The sequence below is a fragment of the Limanda limanda genome, chromosome 1 (assembly GCF_963576545.1).
Source record: "Limanda limanda chromosome 1, fLimLim1.1, whole genome shotgun sequence".
Classification (NCBI taxonomy): Eukaryota; Metazoa; Chordata; class Actinopteri; order Pleuronectiformes; family Pleuronectidae; genus Limanda; species Limanda limanda.
Window position 1 is genome coordinate 24,737,238 of NC_083636.1, and position 20,061 is coordinate 24,757,298.

The window sequence follows — 20,061 nt, forward strand, 5'->3', positions numbered from 1 at the left end:
GCTGCAAATGATTAGAAAAACATGCTGAAACTGACTGTACGCCAATTCAGTAGCCAACAACAACTCCTGACTGTGTGGGTGCGTGGAGACATATATTGTGCATTTGTTCGGCCCCTTTATGCAAACTGTTGCCCCTTTATGGCCCCAAATTAAGCAAAATCGTAGATCCACCACGCAAGCAGGCGTTCGGTGCTTGGGAGGACTCCTCTCTTGTCTTCGCATCGACTCTTTGATCGCCCTTTCCCAGCGACACCGCGCATGCGCCATTAGTCTCCTTCACCGTGTCCCCGTCACACAGCGCTAAACTAAGCTAAGCTAGCTGTCAACCCGCGGAGCAGCACCACGTCAGGGACGCTCCAGGCCGTGTAGACCCCCCCAGTGAACACCTTCGCACCGGTAAGAAGAAGCTCCTGCACCGGAAACGCCTTTCGGTAACGTGTCTGCTCAAGGTAAGCCTCCTGACCACCAGGCTGGGAGGTTTAGCCGACGCTAGCCGTGTTATGTAAGGACGTTTAGCCCGGTAACTCACAGTTTAATCCGGGCATGATAGTGTGGAGTCTATGCTTGTCACGCATGTAGCGACTTACTCAGCTTGGTTTGAGGCGAGCTGTGTGTCTATGGGGTTGTGGGGTTTGAGAGGAAGAGGGGCCACAGCGTTGTTACTATGGACATGAAGTTAGCTCAGGCAGCAGCAGCAGCTAGCTGGCTGTCCTCCCCCTCCCCACTCACACACCTCTTTCACTGGCCCCATCTGGTGTCCTTTGTCCCCGGGAGAGAAGCAGCGAGCAGCCGGAAAACCTTCTTCTTTCTCTTTAGTCTCCAGCTGAAAAGCAGCTGTAACAACAGTGTGGATTTGTCTGTGCAGCACCGGTCTGTCTCCAGGTTTATCTGCTGGGCCCGTTTGGTCCTTACAGCCCTGAGACACCTTGACCACAAGAGACCCAACAGAGCCTTTTGTTCTGGTGCTTTAGCATCAGCCTCGTCTATCATGTTGTTTTCATATATCAAAGTGAGCATCTGTGCACATGCACGGTGTATTTTTAGGATGCATTTATCTCTTGACTTATTTGATGCACCATTAGCTGCAGAGCTCATTGGTTGTGAACTTCCCAGCCGCCCCCTAAAGGAACAGCTTGTCCTCTTCTGCTGCAGCTCACTACTCAAGCGTATAACAGGCACATGAGAAACCACACAGTCTTTACTATTCATTTATCATATATACTGTCTTTATTCAGAATCAGATTTGCTATAATCACTATCGATAATGACATGTGTTAGTGCTAAATCATTACAGCAGCAGTGTACTGGGCCTCAAAGTCATAGATACCACTGTGTTCAGTTTCCTCAACAAAAGGCCTCAGAGGATGTTCTAGTGTGAAATATGTTATCAGCTTGTTCCAAATTTTGATATTAGTTTTACTTTTATGCATCAGCACCCGTGACCTTTGTATTTGGAGGCATTATGGTACATTGTTTTTTGGGTTGTCCATCCCTCTTCGTGTCCCACGCTCATGGACATAATGAATCCCGAAACCAAGTGTTTAATCACTACAAAGGTTCATATGGACTCAAGGATGACCCATTTAGAATTTAATGCTCAAAAGGTCAAGGTCACTGTGACCTCACACCATACATTTTTTTAACTAAAACTCATGAATTAATATGGTTATAATGACAGAATACACTTAATACATTTTTATTAAATTCCTTTGCCGTCTTCACCACATATGTTTGATTGAATATGGAAAAATGGATGTGAACTGGTTGGCTTCAATGCAAAAGGGATTTTGAGTCTCTCTTTGTGGAATTTGAATCAGCACCACCACAACACTGTTGCTACAGAAGCCTGGAAGCTCAAAAACCTAAAATGAGAGGAATGGTCATTTAAGCTTTAAAACTCAAAAAACCTACTCAAAGACATCCTTTTTAATTTTTTAATCTATCATCCGTCAATTCTCTACTGCTTATCTGAGTCAGGTCAGTTTATTGATTAATTATATTATTGGTAACCTGAAAAATACATGTCAAATGTGATATAAATGTTTAGAAATTTATATACTTAATAAATTATTTCAGTCCTTAAGAAAAAAGATTGTGTTCTCTGTGGTATTTGTTGAACACTGCAGAAACCTGCATGTTGAAAAGTGAAGAATGCATAGTTTAGTCTTCTGTTTGATTTGTCCAGTGGCTACTAAATAATCACAATGTTGTCTTTTCCAGCAAAATGGCTGTCCCTCCTTCATACTCAGACCTGGGCAAATCTGCCAAGGATATATTCAGCAAGGGCTATGGTGAGTACAGTTTTAGCCCCAGGAGTAAATTATTAACTGGTTGGAATTCTGTTCCAATGAAACCAGCTGTTAGACACTTCATAATAAAGATACATATTGATGTGGATAAAATGTTCTATCACTGAACAATGTTGCTGCACACTAAAACCAATTCTGTGATAATGAATGGGTAAATTAACTAGAGGTAATACGTTTTGCTTATTGATTTGCATCACTGTCTACAAGGGCCCAATATACCAAGAAACAGCAAAGGCATAGCAATAGAGCTGTAACAATTAATTATCAAAAAATTTATCTTCATCTATTTAGCTAATAGGTCATCAGTTAATTGTTGAAGTAAAAAAAATGCTAAAATCTCAAACATAACCTTGTTGCAGCTTCTTAAATGGGATAATCAGCTGCTTGAATGTCAGACAAAGCAAATAATCTGCAGCTGTCACGTTGAATTTTAGGAAAGATAAGTTGCATATTAATATTTACTAAATACTAATGTATCAGCAGATATCTGACAAATTTTGTTGGTCTCACAGTCTACAGTATATTATCACGTGGCCCGACCTAAGTACATGGACATGTGCTATAAAAGTTTTAGAGAAAGCTGACATGGAAACAGAATGTGGCTATAACAAACTGAACCCACATATTAGCAGATGACATGAAGCTGTGTCGTCATAGTGATCTTCAGTCATTGTCCGAAATATCAAACCATTAAGTCTGTACCGCAAATCTAACCCTTCCAGATAGTCTGAATTAAGGCAACAATTCACCATTTTGGAGACAAACAATTCAACAGCACTTCTAAAGATCTCATACTGACATTTAATTTGTTATGTTCCTTACAACAATCAGTGTTGTCAATCCTCATCAAACTCTCGCTGTGAAAGCAAATACACATTTTTTTCCAAAATATCAAACTGTTTCTTGTACTTATTTACAGTTAACACACAACTTTATCTTTTGAAATCCTCCAGGCTTTGGTATCGTGAAGCTGGATCTCAAGACCAAATCACAAAGTGGAGTGGTGAGGACATTATTTTGTTATCTTGTCATTTCTGCAGAGTCCCTCTCCCCTACCTTCTCTCAGCTTTCATTCTGCCATCTCTAACTCTCACCTCCCACCACACCAATACAAATCCATCTTGCTATTACTTAACTGACCTGCTCTAAACTGGAGCTTCGAGGTTTCTAGGTTGGTCTGAGATCTGTGGTATGTTGTGGAGAAACACGCCTGGCTCACAGATGTGTGCCATGTCTGTAGCCTGTCTCTACCTGCCTTTCCTAACCCCTGCTCTGTCTCCCTGCTGCTGCCCTCTCTGTACTGGACCGCTCGTGCTCTAATGTAGATGGTAAGATTGTGTCAGACCCGCCGACTCTAACTGTCGATGTGATATGGAAACGGATCCTCCCCGTTTGGTCCTGTCTTGTTTGCTCACATCATCAGCTGCTTGTTCACACAAGTTGTTGTTGTTTTTTTTGTCTCTGTGATTATCATTGTCTCATCATGTTCTGTCACATCACTCTCAGTAAGATGTGTGACCCACCACCTTCAACAAAACACCAAATGAGGGAACGTCCTTTGAAAACACACTGTTCATCCCTCCATTAGAATTCAATACACTTGAAGAATTTATGACGAGGACCACTGAAGATGTTCAGGAGGCTTGTGGTGAATCATCACATCACAAACAATCATTTCCTTTCATTTGTCCCACATCAGAATATGAAACTTTACATTTCATGAGATTGCATAATGTGTCTCATTAAATTGAAATACAATGCAGGCAGAAAGTCAGTCATAGTAAATGTATCTCTTTAATTTTTTTCTGTGTTTAATGTGACTGCCTTATAAACTAATAGTTTCCCCTGAACCTTATTCCCCCATACATGACATTAGATTGGAAACATTGCTTGCAGATGTAAAGCTAAATGAAGCCCCAAATGAATCAGAAAATATTAGGTGTTTCTGTTCCTTCTTATTGGCTGATGTACACAAACATCATCTGGAAGCTGATATCAGCAGATATTAACCTGGTTTCATTTTTCAGTCCAGCTTCACCAAACACACTGGCTCTGTCACTGTGAAATTTAAGATGGTGCCTTAGGGGCGGCTGTAGCTCAGGAGGTAGAGCGGGTCGTCCACTCAGCAGGTGGTCAGCAGTTTGATCCCAGTCTCCGCCATTCTACTTGCCAAAGGGTTTTCTAACATCTGTGCTGACAGTGTGTGAGCGATGTACGATCGTGAAAGTTCTGCACATAGATGCAGTGTATGAATGTGTGTGTGAATGGGTAAATGCAAAAACTGTGCTGTTAAGAGCATTGAGTGGTCATCAAGACTAGAAAATCTCTATAAATAAATACCATTTAGTTGTTCCATACGTGAAATCACAATTTTAACCTTCATTAGATTCATCATTGTGTTCTTACTGTCCATCTTGTGGTTCTGGCGTCTTGCATGACTTAATGTTCAGGCTCTCACTGTTGTCTGTCTACTCTTTTTGACTTTTGTCTTCTGAGAATCCTCATTTTATTCCTGTACATTTCACAAATGACTTTGTTCAGCACAATGCTCACCTCTGTCCCCTGTCTCTGTCTTTTGTTTTTGGATTATCTATTTATCAAACTGTTTATTGCTTTACACTTTCATACTTTAAGTCAGACAGTTTGTCTTTACTGGGTGTGATCGACTGTGGTGCACTGAACCTGTGTCCTCCTTGTCTTCCTGACAGGAGTTCAACACATCTGGCTCCAGTAACACAGACACAGGGAAGGCCGCAGGAAGCCTGGAGACCAAATACAAGATGAAGGAGCTGGGCCTGAGCTTCAACCAGAAGTGGAACACAGACAACACACTGGCTACTGAAGTGACTGTAGAGGACCAGGTACGTGTTTAGTCTTCAGAACTGGGTTTTTAAAGTGGAATACATTTTTTATTGTTTATGCTTTGCACTAGTACATGATTAAATAAAAATTAACATGACACAAACTTTACCCACAGCTTACTGAAGGACTGAAGGTTGCCTTGGAAACATCTTTTGTACCAAACACAGGGTAAGAATTCATGTATTTGTATTAACGAGTGCAGCATGGGAGTTCATGTGGAACTATGTGTTGTGAGAATAAACTAAGGGTCAACCCTGGTCCCTGGAAAATCACAGTGGCAACAATCAATCCCCCCTTTCAATAACCTCTTTCCCTCGTTTCGATTTTCTTTGCTATCATTTTGTCCAACCTGATCTGAACCAAATTCTTTGTAATTGTCCATTAAAGGATGAGGCTCACAAGAGTCTTTATTTGTTTTATTGTAAACACATCACATCAAATCCACTTTCTATATGTCTGTTTCTCTTTCAACTTGTTCTACTCCATTTGTAGCCTCAGCCCCAAGCTCATCTGTTCCCAGTTCAAATTTACATCTTGAATAAATAAATAATTGTCTGTTTACTGTAATTTCTATCAAACTAACAAGGGGAAAAAGTGCATTTGTTGGTGAATTAATTTGGTCTGGGTATTTTGTGACAGCAGGGGGTGTCTGTGTGAGTCAGATGTAAACTACAGTGTGTGTGTTTGTTTTATTGTGATGAGGAATCATGTAACACAGGCCCACTGATGAGTTTTGGAAAAAATACACATCACCACTTATTCTTCATTATTAGAGGATAACTAATGTTCAATCCTTTTAAACTTTATAAATCTGTTTCTTAGTAAGAAGAGTGGGAAGCTGAAGACGGCATACAAGCGTGACTTTGTCAACCTGGGTTCTGACGTGGACTTCGAGGGTCCCATCATCCACGCCACCGCTGTGCTGGGCTACGAGGGCTGGCTGGCCGGCTACCAGATGGCCTTCGACACAGCCAAGTCCAAACTGGCCCAGAACAACTTCGCCCTGGGATACAGGGCCGGAGACTTCCAGCTGCATACCAATGTGTGAGTACTTTGATTCTTATTTTTTCTTCAGTAAATTTATGTTCAGCAGCTGCAATATGTCCCCTGTGGCCCTGGGAGAATCTGAAAAGGGCGTGGACAATAAACCAGGCACAGAGAAGGTAACAAACAAAAGGCTTTTAGTGGGAAAAGTAGGATCCAGTGTTTTTGGAGTTGATCTAATGCTAGAAACTAAAAGCCAGGATATCTCGGACAGTGTTTCGTTCTTTAAGAATTTTCTTTTTAAATCAGTCTGTGGTCCACCAAATATGATGGAAGAGCAGTTCCAAATAACATGTCCTACTCAGCTCAAGTATTTCCCTCCTCAACCAAGCAATGTCCACTAACGACCCCCTGTTGTGTAGAGTCCACAGGATTAGGTGCAACACCAGTGGAGCAACATACTGAATAAATCTCCATTTTAGCTGGATTAACGTTCTTGAAGTTCCATTATGCCCCCAGACACCCAGAAACCAACCAGTACAAACGATTGGTTGATTATTCAATTGACAGAACATTTTATTTTTATTTATAATTATGCTTTTTGCATTAATTAAAAAAATCCTTGTTACCAGCTTCTTTATTGTGAACATTTGCTGGTTTCCCTGTTTTATATGACAGTGAAAGTGACATTATTGATCAGACAACAATATGATGGATGGTTTCCCTCTATATTCTCCCTCTCATACAATGAATGGCCAACGGTTACATATAGAAAATAACTCTCAGATTGACTTATATGATGAAAATGATTCAGTTCTTCCATGATGGAATAATAATGCTTTCTGATTATTACTTCACACTATAAAATATCTCACTAAGACTAGATTATGACACAGTCTCTTTCAGGTGTATCAGATATTCTCCTTCATTGTTGTAACTTTCCAGCGTATTTAAAGGAATGAAGTGGCTCCTGGACCGGTGCTCCCTTGGTAATCCAGCCTCGAATCCTGTGCATGAACTTCTCTGAACTGCTGTGTGTTCTCTCTCAGTAATGACGGGACCGAGTTTGGTGGCTCCATCTACCAGAAGGTGAACGACGAGCTGGAGACGGCGATCACTCTGGCCTGGACCGCCGGCAGTAACAACACTCGCTTCGGTATCGCTGCCAAATATAAGCTGGACAAAGACGCCTCTCTGTCGGTGAGTCCACCAGCTGTTCATTTACAGCTCTGTTTCAGAGGCTAAATCTAAAAAAAGTGCTGTTTGTTTCATGTCTTTCTGTTTTTCACCCTGCAGGCCAAAGTGAACAATGCCAGTCTGATCGGTATAGGCTACACCCAGAGCCTTCGGCCAGGTAAGCTCCCCCATCTCTGACCAAGCTGATGTCACCCACCTACATGTTGTGTTTGGAGTCAGTGCTTATGACTACACATCTGACCTTCCTCTTAAGACCTTTTGCTGATGAGAGGAACTACTTCTCAGCAACTAAGAACTCCTCATCCCAGACAACGACCATATAATACAAATTTAAACACATGTGCCACAGATTTGACACATGGAACCAAATCAAATATTTTCTATCGGAACAAACACCATCTGCATGTTGTGATAGTTGTTCTATATACTCCTATAGCACCGATAACCAGCTTTATTTACATAACAACTGCAGTTGGTGATTATTAAATTGTGCACTAGATTGTGATTGTAGGTGAGCTGCTGCTGAGGTGATGTTGTTCACTTCCTGCAGCAGCTGACTGATTGTGAGCAAGTCATATTCACATACATGTCCTCTAAATATCTTCAATTCTAATAATATATAGCTTTTTCTATTCGATTCTATTTTATTTGTATACAGCAAAATCACACCATAGATTATCTAAAGATTTATAATATTAAAGAGAAACTCAACATTTCCCACAATGAGCCAGCACATTCCGAGAGGGGAGAGAAAAAAGTCCCCTTTAACGGGGGCAACCTGTAAAACCAGACTCGATGTGGGCGTCCTTCCTCAAGCAGTGAGCGGAGAAATGTGGAAGAGAAGAGAGGCTGGTACAAAAGAATTGAGAGAGAGGGGTGGAACCTGGAGGATCACATTTAAACTCTGTGAGACTGGTTGCAATAATGAAAATAATAATAGTGATAGCAGCACCAGTTAATGGTACCGCCTGAGCGTGTTTTACACATCATTTGGTCCTTGTTTGTTCCTGAGAAACTGAAATAAATACCTGAAAAGTCTGAAAAGATATTCTTTGTTACATTAGTCTCAGGTGTTTTGGGACATGTGCCTGTCCCTGCCGTGGACAGTGACTCTAATTATAAATGTATACATGTTTTCAGACTGAAAATCCCTGATTCCCTGTGATTGCATTGGATCATGTACTGTCGGCGGCTGTTTGATAATTTTCAAAAAAAATAACGATTCAACTTTTTAAGAAATGCATTATCCATCACCCTGTTTTCTGTCTCTTCAGGGTCCAGGTCATGTTAATTTTCTTAATGAAACTATTTATGTTTCATTAACTATTTATGTTTCATTAAGAAACCAGAGTTATTTGTTGCCACAGTGAAGCACTGAACTGTATGTGATATAAATGTCAAAAAACGATTTACTAAGTCAATATTTCTTGGCCATCTTGCAACTGGTTTCATACTCTTCATACTTTGACCAGTGTGACTGTGAAATGGATATTAGATTGGATTCCAGTTGGTGTTAAAAAGCGATTTAAATACTCACTGGTGTAATAATTACTGGGGCTGATTAGAATTCACAAAACTCAAAATAAACAGGCTACAAATCAGGAGTATGGAGCAGTCAGTCAAACCCAGTTAGTCCACACCCACATAGTTCTGTGTAGAGGTGGAACTAGTGAACACCTGAGTGGGCAGACGGTATGTGTACCAAGGCTTTAACTCCTTTCCCTGTCCCGTGTGCCTGCAGGCGTGAAGGTCACCCTCTCCGCTCTGATCGACGGGAAGAACTTCAATGCCGGTGGACACAAAGTCGGCATGGGCTTCGAGCTGGAGGCATAAGGTGGAGAACTCAGACCCATCAACAAAGAAAAGCCCAGAACCACATCACCACACACTGTTCTGTCCTCATACACACACCCACAAACACTAGTGCCCTTGCCACACCCCTCCTCCTCCTCCTCCTCTCTGGACTTCCTCACACGTTTCCCCTGTCCTCACATTTCATGAGCATTTCTGACAGTCAACCCTGAGAGCCGAGAAGCCCAAGCTTATTAGCGAGTCTATGGTTACAGAAGTGTGGCTTTTTATTTCCCCCTATGTCCCTTGGATGAAGTAGTCTTAAGTGTAAATGTGTAGCTTATCAAACCCTCTGTATTGTTGTCCCTTCCTTCCTCCCAAAAAAAAGCATGCCAGGGTGAAAACGTGTACGCAGAACTGAAAGCTTTCCTGCTTGGTTAAAAAGGTGCTGAGTGTCTGTTTCCTCTTGTTTTGTTGTGTTTGAACACTCTACTGAGTTATTTAATCTCAAATTGATTTGATACGACACATTTCATGAGCATAGGACTGAAATATTGAAGCACTGGTGGTTAGAGTTCATTGGTGGACTGAAAGATATTTAAAACGTGCTTTGCTTTATGGGAACATTGAAAGTGTTTAGTGCAGGTGCTCCTAAATGTCATCTTTTAATCCTTTGCGACTTTTGTTAGGTGAAATCAATGCAGTGGAATCTTCTGGTAGTTTGTGTAGTTAGTTTGCATTTCTACACCATTGTTTTCATCTATCTGTCTCAGCACGACAGCCTCAAAGTGTTCTGCACCTCGTAGGTATCTCAGCAGCTCAGTGGCATCAGCTGTTGCCACGTGTTGCTCGGGGTTCTGCACTCATTGCTGTCAGGGTTCTGTTCTTGAAAACCATCTACACTCCTCAGATGTGAACACAATTATGCAGCTGATTGTCCCGGCATAATGCTCCCCTGGGAAACGGAAGAAGCTGTTGTGTTGTGTCCTTTTACTTGTTTTAGTTATCATGCACCAAAAATGTTTTTTGTTTTTTCTCCTCCCTTCTTAATCTGTTCTTATTAAGCTAAGAGTCATTTTTGTTTGTCACATAGACACAGTACCTCATTTTTTTCCAATGTTAACTAAGGGAATTATAATAATAAAAAAAGATAAAAACTGTGTCTGAAAGCTTTCTTTTATTGACCAGATATCAAACTGAATGGAAAAACAGAATCACTGGAGCTGTGTGTATTTATTAACTTGAAGTGTAGATGACCACTCAAAGCGTATTTTACTTCACAGTGTACATTCATGTATACAGTGCATCTACAGGCAGCACCTTTTTCCATGAGGGCCATTCGGGGTTCAGCACCTTGCCCAAGGACACCTCAGCATGCAGATGGGGACGACTGGGATTGAACCACCGACCCTCTGGTTGGAGGACGACCTCTCTACTGCTCAGCCACCCTGTGTCATCTTAAACTCTTTCTCAAAGCAGATTGAAGGTTGCTTAGTTGTCATGGATGTTTCCAACTGCTGCTGGAAGAGGCTGAGTTAAAAGCTCTGGGGAAGATAGTACGTGGACATTGAGTTGGAGCCGTTGTAGGAAATATTCTTCGTCAAAAAATACTATCTGTAAACAAGTTTTATGAGGAAGGTATTTAAGTATGGGACTGTTAATTAATGCTAATGCCAAGCTATGATAACCAGCTGCTGCCTGTAACTTGTATGGTGTCAAACTTTTCAGCAGCAAGACACTTAAACATGATTCCATTTATTATTCCATTATTGTAACATTTCCCTAAAATGTTCAACTATTGCTAAACAAAATGTTTAAGAATCTCTGCAGGTTATAGTTGATCTTCTATCAAGAAAAAACTCACAGCCATGTTTTAATAGTGTCCTTTAATTTTAACAATAATAATTTGATATTCTAAATATTTGGACTGAAAGATGATCTGAGCAGACAAAATTCAAAAATCCAATCAATTCAAAATGGATATTAATGCTAGTGCAAGTCTGGCAATACTGACTTCATTCCTTTGCCTGTGGACTTTCAGAATATCGACACAAAAGCCTCTTTCTTTAATAAACTATCCACAAATCCAGATCTGATGAAGAGCCACTAGCACCACTTTCCATCCGCAGGTCACAGACAGAATCTACCGTTCTTTCGCTGTATACTGGGAATCCACAGGCGTACTCGTTGTAGATTTTTTTAAATCTTCACACTCGCACTAGCATTACAAAAAGTCATGCTGTATTCAATGTAAGACAAAAAAAGGAGTTCCTCTGAACACCTTATAATGAGTGCTAATAAGTGATGCATTACCAATAAGGGAACTTCCCTTTCTGAATGAAGGAACACGGGTCTAACTCCGCCCCTGATTTTCTGTGTGATACCGTGCAATGATCAGAAATAAGTGTTCCTCATTCACATCCATGTAAGGTTGAGCTGCCAATTCATTTGTTCTGAAATATGCTTTGTCTCAAAGGGGTCAAAGGGACACTTCAGCCAAATTCACAATAAACATATTGTTAGTAACATCTAGTAGTATCTATCAGTCTAGAGATCCCTGCCTCCACCCCTGTACAATGCAGGTGAATGGCATTTTATCTGGGAAATGTCATTTAAATAAGAAATGAGTCTATGAGGAGCTATAAAAAGTATTGCAGGAAGGGAAAGTTTCGATGTGGTGAAAACTGAAAAGTCTATTCTCTTATTTTAACGCTGAGTCATTGTCTCTTGATTTACTGCCAACCCGCCAAGCAAACCGGTTTGACTGTTCAAAAAAATTACTTTACAAGTGATGAATCAATGTCTCCTGCTTTGGTGCAATTGAAAGTGACAACAGGTGCAATGGAGGCAAAAGCAAGACAGCTCACAGCAAGTGGATGGTTTTACATGTGGTGGCCACAGACAGCTGTTCTCTCCTCTTCCTTCCTGACTGATTCTTCTCTAGTTTAGTGTCCTTGTCACTGGTTGCATGAGGTGGTACCTGCAGCCCAATCACGCTGCACAGGTAGTCCAGCTCCTCAAGGAGGACACACATCCACATATGCGGTGACAAGAAGGTTTGTTGTGTCTCCCAGCAAAGTCTCAAGAGCATGCAGGAGGTACCAGGAGACCGCCCTTTACACAAGGAGAGCTGGACAGGACAGCAGCACCGGTATCTGCTCCTCAGAGCGAGGAGGACCAGGAGGAGCTTTACAAAATGACCTCCAGCAGGCTACAGGTGTGCTTGTTTCTGACCAAACTGTCAGAAACAGACTGCATGAGGGCGGAGATCCCCAAGGGCAACATCCATAGACTCATCAGGAGCATGCCCAGATATTGTCAGGAGTGCATTCAGGCACAAAGAGGCCTTTCACACTACTGAGTCACATTATGAGTTGTCGTGATGAAATTCACGCAATTTGGATCAGCCTGTGATTATTGTTTGATAGATTCTTGTTTTTTTGGTGTGGTTTTGAATCCAGCCCTCAGTGAGTTCATGATTTGGGTTTCCATTGAACGTTTAATGTCCTTTTGTTCCGAACAAATTATACAATGTACATCAGTGGTGATTTTCAACTTGAAAATAATTCGTTAAACAAGATCTGACGTGTGATTTAAGTGTGACCTTAATTTGACTGAGCAGTTTATTTCACAGGATAAGGGATACATTCGACTCGCTGGTGGAACATCAACAACATTCAGGGGATAAAATATCTCATTCATCCTCAGAGGAACAGGAAGGATGGGACAAAACTTCAGTTATCCATCTGTCATCACCAGAAATCAGCAGAGCTTGCACTGAATGATATAGACCTAACTGTCAACATAGTTAAATAACATTTTTATTTTTGCCATGAGAAGACATTTATCTACTTTCATTGTATTTGGGTGGAGGCAGAAAGCTCAAAAGATACTGGGCAAACAAAGCCACAAGCATCTGCATGAAAAGATAAGACCAGAGCAGAGAAAACATGGTTTGCTTGTGAACTGGGCCTCTTCAAACTTCTTCCCACAGCAGAACCTCTTGTTTTTCGCTGCTCTTAAAAACTCTGAGTTGTGTCATTCAAGTTCCGTAACCTCACTCACTTCCCTCGAACGGTTTCTTCATAATTTAAAGCATGTGAAGCATCCAAACATTTCCTGCAGAGCCCTTCACAGCAGGTTGACCTTAGCAACCACTTGCTTGCAGCCCATCTGGGAATATTCGTGCCCCCCTACAGCGGGGTAATATTCAATCTCCCCTGCGAGGCGTTCTATGTTGGTATGATCTGGGTAGAACCCCTCTCGAGTCATTTCATCAAGGAAGCACTCCATCACATGACCTTTCTCCAAAAGGCCCAGAGGTAAGATGTCCACCTCTGTCCACAGCGAGTGAAGATTCTCCAGAGTGTTGCGTAATATTGGAGTCAGCTCTTTTACGAGGTTGCTATGGCGACTGGATGCTGTCAACGCCATAGAACTACTTGAGGAGTTGTGTAACATATGTTTGGTGATGTGTGCATGACCCAGATTGCTTAGGAACAGGTAGATGGCGTTCAAGTATTCATTGGACTTCTTGGAGGTCACAAGCTGCCACAGCTCGTCCAGGATCTCCTCGTGCATGTGTTCGGCCTCGTCGAAGATGAAGAGCGGGATCTTCTCCTCCTCCTCGGCACGTACCACCATCTGGGAGATGAGAGAGGAGAGGTTGTGGGCGCACTGCAGGGCGTCGGCCTCCTGGGGGCAGTGGTGGAGGACGTAGTACTGCAGCACCAGTGGCTCCCCCACCACTGAGCGGAAGTGTCCGGCCAGGAGGCGTCCCAAGTGGCTCTTGCCCACTCCGCTGGGGCCGTGCACGGACACCACCAGGGGCTTGTTGTGGACGTAGGTGGACAGGTAGTCCTTCAGGTGGGACAGCAGCCCTTCCACTGCTCCCTGCTGTCCAAACACCTCTCTCCTCAGAGTCTTCTCCAGCCCGTCCAGGTCATATCTGAGGACATGGTCATCTAGGTTCTCTATGGCATTGTACACCTGCAAACAGACAATATTCAAAATAAGATGGGGGCAGTTACGGACTCTAAACACCGTTGGATTAGCAGCTTGGTAAAGAGGTCAACTCACATTTTTTAAGAAAGGTGTAAAGAAGTCAAATCAGTCTTCAAAACATATTTGCCAGAGAATGGTCACGGAATTGAGGTTCCTGACCCTACTACTTTGTTGTTCTATGAGGGGCAATTCGGGGTTCAGCATCTTGCCCAAGGACACTTCGGCATGCAGATGGAGAAGACTGGGGATTGAACAGCCGATCCCAGGTTGGAGGACGACCGCTCTACCCCTCAGCCACAGCCTCCCTTCCTTACACAAGTTGATCAATTCATTTCAATGTTGTATTTGATCCAATCGCAGCCGTTCTTGCTTGTTGGTTGATTCATTCAAACACAGAATACCAGGCAAGGTCTTACTATTCCCTCACAGGAGAACAGTAACACTGATTTTTGGCGTTTTGTGTGACGGATCATTGTTTCCAGATAAAATAAGATAAATAAATAAAACATGCTAACAAGCAGCATAGAGGTTGGATAGTTAGTAACACATTTTGATAACTTCTTCACAAATACAATGACATTTCTCGAAGGGGTGATGCAAACCCTGCACGTCAATATTAATTTCACTTGGACCATTTGAAATTGTAAAGTAATAACTTAAGCTACATGATACACGCAACAGTAAGAGTCAACAACAGTCATCCCCAGATTAACCGGACTAAACTGAACTGCGCCTCAAGGTAATGATGCAGGATCCACCTTAATAATAATAATAATAATATCTTTATTTGTATGGAACTTTTCATTACAAGTAACAAAGTGCTTTACAACAAACAATATAAAACTCACAAATAATCAGAATGAAAAAAAGAATAGTAAATAGTAAAGAAACAGATAATAAAAGCAATACACATCACATGATAAAAGCTTTTCCATAGAGATAGAGATAGAGTTTGTTTGCATGTAACTGACTCTGCTAATCTTGTGTCTTTTGGCAGATTGTCACAAAGTGTAAGGGCCCTCAAGGAAAAGGCTCCTTTGGTTTTCACCTTAGACTTTGGAATGGCTAGCAGTGACCTACCAGAGGGACTGGACTGAACATGCAGACTAACAGTTCAGCCTGTGTACTTCTAGAGGGGCCAGCTTTAAATTCCTCAGCCCCATACCCTGCAGTGTCTGTGGAGATGGAGTGATCAGATAAGTGAAGATGTTGCTGAATAGTGCAGCAGTTTAAAGTTTCTCTCCTGGAATCGATTCAATCTCAAAATTGCATATTCAGTGTTTTAATAAAAAAAATCCCTTCATGACCTTAAAATCCCTTTTCTCTTTTAGTATGCGCACATCTATGAGTATGCAAAATACACCCTGCCTGCCTCCACCCTGCCTCCACCCTGCCTCCACCCGCCCCTCCGCGGCTCACCTGCAGCTCTGACTCTGCTCGCCAAACGCTGAAATGGAGCTTGTGGTAACAACAGGGGAGTTGTGCAGATGGTATGCATGGTATGATGGTATGCAATGAAGTTAATTACTGTCTAGAAGCCACACAGGCTAATCCTTTAACAAGCCAACAGTTCACTAACATAATGCAGGAAATGCAAAAGGCACAATGACAGAGGGCAAGGAGGAGGCCATTAAAAGCCTTTGTGACAGAGGATGTCACACCTTGTTAAAGCCCTATGAGACGAATTGTGATTTGTGAATATGGGCTATACAAATAAAATTTGACTGATTGGTTGATTGATTGGGAATATTAACATTTAATATAAGCTTATTTTAAAAAGATAAAATCCATACAACTACGAATCATCCAATTGGCAAACTCAGCTTCTGAGATAGTAATGATGAGCTCAACCTGCCTTCTCTGATGAGCTCAAGTTGAAGGGATTGGTTTCATATGTGTTAATGAAACCGCAATCTCTAAAATGTACAGTGTAACTACGTTGTCATTTTTGTACTTCTAAGAAGAATTGTGAAACATCATCCAAAATCTCTCTAAAATGTCAGATTACATACCTGGAGAAAGACGATGGCAAACAGCAGGTAAAGGCAGTATTTGGCTCTGCTGCGCTCCTGCTTCGGGGGGGCTCTTTGCCTATTTCCATTAGGAAACATCACCCGCCTCCTCCTTTTCCTCTTCTTCTTCTGAGGAACGGCGGACGAAGGGGTGACTCCATCGAAGGTGAAGATTTTGGGGCTGGTTCGAGCAGGAGCTCCTGTGAGGGTCCCTGCTCCTCCCAGCCCCAGGGCCAGCTCCTCACGCCTCCTCTTCAAGAACTGGTACTTCTGTTTAATGCGTATGACAGCACGGAGGGTGGAGGACAGACTGGGGGCCGAGTCTTTCGGTCCTTCCTCCAGTTCTTCGTCCCCCTCCATTTCTCCCTCAAATTCTCCCTCTGTCTGAGAGGCCGAGGTGCTGCTCTCTTGGTCGCTCATCTACAGAGAGAAGAACATTTTTATTACAAGGATCACATGAAGTATGTTAAAGATCATCGAAGGGCAAAGGTCAACTTCTGTTAATACTTGCATTTCAAATTTGAAGCATCACAACAGGCAGAGTTGGCCAACAAAAAGCAAAAAGACCTCGTGTGCACTTCCAGTCAAAGTTGATGACTGGAAGGTGCGGAGCCGGCGGAGCCAGATATTTAAAGTTGCTCCATAACTACTGGTTTCGTCTTCAGGCAACTTTTCCCGCCCAGGTTTACAATATTAACTGAAACTGTGTTTTCTGTTGCTGCTATTAAGTGACATTGATATTTCTTGAGCTTTAACAAAGTTGTACAAATTTTTATGCCATTTAATTGATGGTGAAATCAACTAATTTAAAATGTAAAAGTCTGTTTACTAGTCAGGTGGAGTGCAACATCACCTTTTAACCCATTGCCACATGGGGGCAGCATTACAGACTGGAAACAAATCGTCATCCCCAGCAGCCACATTCACCCCTTGCCTCTCTGTTTTGGTCTCCACCAACTCCCAATTAATATAATTATTAATTTGGCTCTTTTGCCGTTAATACTCCACTTTGTTCGTCTACTTGTCGCTAACTTTTTGTGTGAGCTGTTAAGTGCTGGACAGCGAGTGTCCAGTCGGAAACCAGCTGCGTGATGAGTCTGAAAAACATGGGTGATGCAAAGGGATTTTGCGTTTCGTAAATCAAAAAAATGAGCTGAAAGAGGCTAAAATGCTCCATAGAGCTGTGGAGAATCAATCAAATGTTATGTGTATAACCGATATTCACAAATCACAGTTTGTGTCATAGAGCTTGAAGGGATAGTTCACCGAAAGATATCTACTCCCCACTATGTCGATGGAGGGGTGGGTGAAGGGTCTGAGTCCACAAAACACTTTAGGAGTTTCAGGGGTAAACAGCGTTGCAGCAAAGTAAATAGTGACTGTGTCTTCAGACATTATAAAACAACAGAAAGAAAACATAACATGCCTCCATACTGCTCCTGTGGTGTCATCTAAGTGTCTGTAAGCCCCAACATTTAATTTCCTTTGTGTTTTGCGAGGAACTGCAGCAGTAACCAGGAGGAGGTGATCAGAGTAAATTACGCTGTTTTGAGTCAAATGGGCTTTTTTACATTTGAAGAATCGGTCACCAGTTACTTCAATTGTATTGAATTTGGCTGCAACACTGTTTACTTCTGAAACTCCAAAGGTGTTTTGTGGACTCAAACACTTCACCCACCCCTCCATCGACATAGTGGTGAGTAGATAATGAGTGCATTTTCATTTTGGGGTGAACTATCCCTTCAACCCTCAGCGAGAGTGAGGAAAAACATTCTAAGTTGTAAAAATAGTTCTCTGTGGGTTCGTCACTATGCATGAACCCTGTCACACCACATACTCTGTATGTACTAGAAAATAGTGCAGCTTTAAATATAGGTAAGAAAAGGTTATTGAATTATTAATGGTAAATCTAATTACTTTTTACAATTATTACACAATATCTCAGAGTGATTATTTTAAATAAAACTTTATAATAACCACATGTTTGTGGCACTGGATGGCTTAAGAAAAGTCTTTGGGTTTTTGGGGAAATGTAGGATAGAGTGATGTTGGTGCTAAAACCACAGTTGTAACAGTTTTACTTCTGATTGAAACAGTAGTGTGGTATGTTGGGAAATACACATCAAGTAGAGGGAACATGCAGCTGCAGCCATGAGAGGAGATATTTAATCTCATGAAGACTGAAACAATTTGCATGTTCTGTTTGAGCAGAGCAACACAAAGAGTTTCTAGCATGTTGATGAGGGAGGTGTCGAGGTGCTGGTAGACATATTTGTTTACAGCTAATACCAAACAGCTCCTGGCTGTAGCTTCATATTTAGCACACAGACATGAGAGTGATGGCAAACTTCTCATGTAGCTCTCTGCAAACAAGTCAATAAGCATAATTCCTGAAATGCTGACTATGGAAAAATGACAAGCAGCCAATCAGAAAGGGCTTTAGTGCTCTAACTTTTTTTCCTATCCATTGTATAACCACTTGTTTGTCATTATCTACCCCACCAGGCTGTTTTTTCATATACATACCCTCCAGGTCTTTGAAATGGGGGCTGACAACAGGTATGGCAGGAGAAGAGTGGCGTCCGGCTGCTGTTAAAAGCCTGGCTAAGATCCTCACACAATCCGTCACTCAGCTCCTACTACTTCTGAAAGGTGTCTCTGTTGTTACCTCTGCTTTGTTAGCTCAGCTGAAGTTACTGCTACTTTACTCCCACACGGTCCAGTGCTGCCCTTTCCTTCACACATGATATTCAAATGACGTGGAAACAAACTGTTCTGCAGAAAAAGGGGAAGTACGATCCCTCCAGACGCATTCACAGTGCATGTGCAACTTCACAGAGGTGAGCATTGTAACAGCTTTTGCATGCAACGTACACTTAATATAGGCTGGGCTTTGCCGACAAAAGCATTTAGGTGGGTTTGACTGTTTGATGGTTAAAGTAAATTTGCCCCACTTCAGATTAACGTGTTCAAACAACTGACATTGTTCAGTGTGCAAAAATAGTCACTCTAGTGAGCAGTCATCTCCAGAGTTGAACAACACTTATCTTGGGTGTAACAGCACACAGTGTTTTTCTTTGACCACTTTTTGGCCTTACAGAAAAGGAGGAACTCTCAGTTACACCCAGAGGTGATCAGTAACACACACACACACACACACACACACACACACACACACACACACACACACACACACACACACACACACACACACACACACACACATTAACAATAAACGTGAGTTCAAGTGAATGTATTTCTGCTCTTGTCAGGGAGGAAGCACAACACTGATCCTGATGGGAACTGAGTACAGTATCAGCATTGTGTCGCTGCATGATCTTGGCACAGATACGGCCTCATTTCTAAAGAAGTATGCAAGACTTTGCAAGTGTGTACGAGCTCCTTCAGCTTTAAAGAGTTCAGAGAAGCCCACGGCAGAGGGACTGTATCAGGACTTTATCTGCTCTCTGCTCTCTTTCCCACAAGCAGAGGCCTGAAAGGAGGCTGCATACCAGGCATTTTAGAGCACTTAACCACTTTGATATTTAACATGTGAAAGCGCCTCTCTGCTGAACCTGTCTCTCTTGAACTGCTGGAAACAAACCCAAATGCCCCAAAGAGGTTTGTGTCTTTCTGAAAGAACTGCGTCTCTTTTTGTGTGAGTTCCATTGATGATTCACACAGAGCAGACGCAGGTACTGATCTGCTGCCTAACACCCAGCCTGCAGAGCCATGGGAGGGGGAAATGTGACACTGAAAAGGGAGAGCTGCAGTGAAAACCTGCGAGAGGAAACAGTTTGCTTACCTTGGAATGTGGCTCAACTCTTTCAAAGCAGCAGTGTGGGCAGGTTTAGTCCATAGTTCGGGAGCGGACACAGCAGAGAAGAGCCCCACACAGCACA

General features: G+C 42.2%; 2 protein-coding genes across 3 annotated transcripts; one reads left to right on the plus strand and one right to left on the minus strand.

Moving 5' to 3' along the window:
* Positions 1-285: 285 nt before the first annotated feature.
* zgc:56235 (Voltage-dependent anion-selective channel protein 2-like) lies at positions 286-10,303 on the plus strand. 2 transcript variants are annotated; one of them, XM_061075782.1, is made up of 9 exons: positions 286-449; positions 2,221-2,291; positions 3,263-3,312; positions 5,018-5,170; positions 5,287-5,339; positions 5,994-6,215; positions 7,205-7,355; positions 7,452-7,509; positions 9,094-10,303. In XM_061075782.1, the coding sequence occupies exons 2-9, from the start codon at positions 2,225-2,227 to the stop codon at positions 9,183-9,185; spliced, it is 846 nt and encodes a 281-aa protein (XP_060931765.1). In that variant the 5' UTR covers positions 286-449; positions 2,221-2,224; the 3' UTR covers positions 9,186-10,303. The 2 variants fall into 2 exon arrangements, with proteins under 2 accessions (XP_060931765.1, XP_060931766.1); XM_061075783.1 differs by having other exon boundaries at positions 286-396.
* A 730-nt stretch (positions 10,304-11,033) lies between these two features.
* tor4aa (torsin family 4, member Aa) lies at positions 11,034-20,055 on the minus strand. Its single transcript, XM_061075743.1, has 3 exons — positions 19,965-20,055; positions 16,160-16,579; positions 11,034-14,132 (listed from the first exon to the last, which is right to left on the minus strand). The coding sequence occupies exons 2-3, from the start codon at positions 16,577-16,579 to the stop codon at positions 13,275-13,277; spliced, it is 1,278 nt and encodes a 425-aa protein (XP_060931726.1). The 5' UTR covers positions 19,965-20,055; the 3' UTR covers positions 11,034-13,274.
* Between the last annotated feature and the right edge of the window lie 6 nt (positions 20,056-20,061).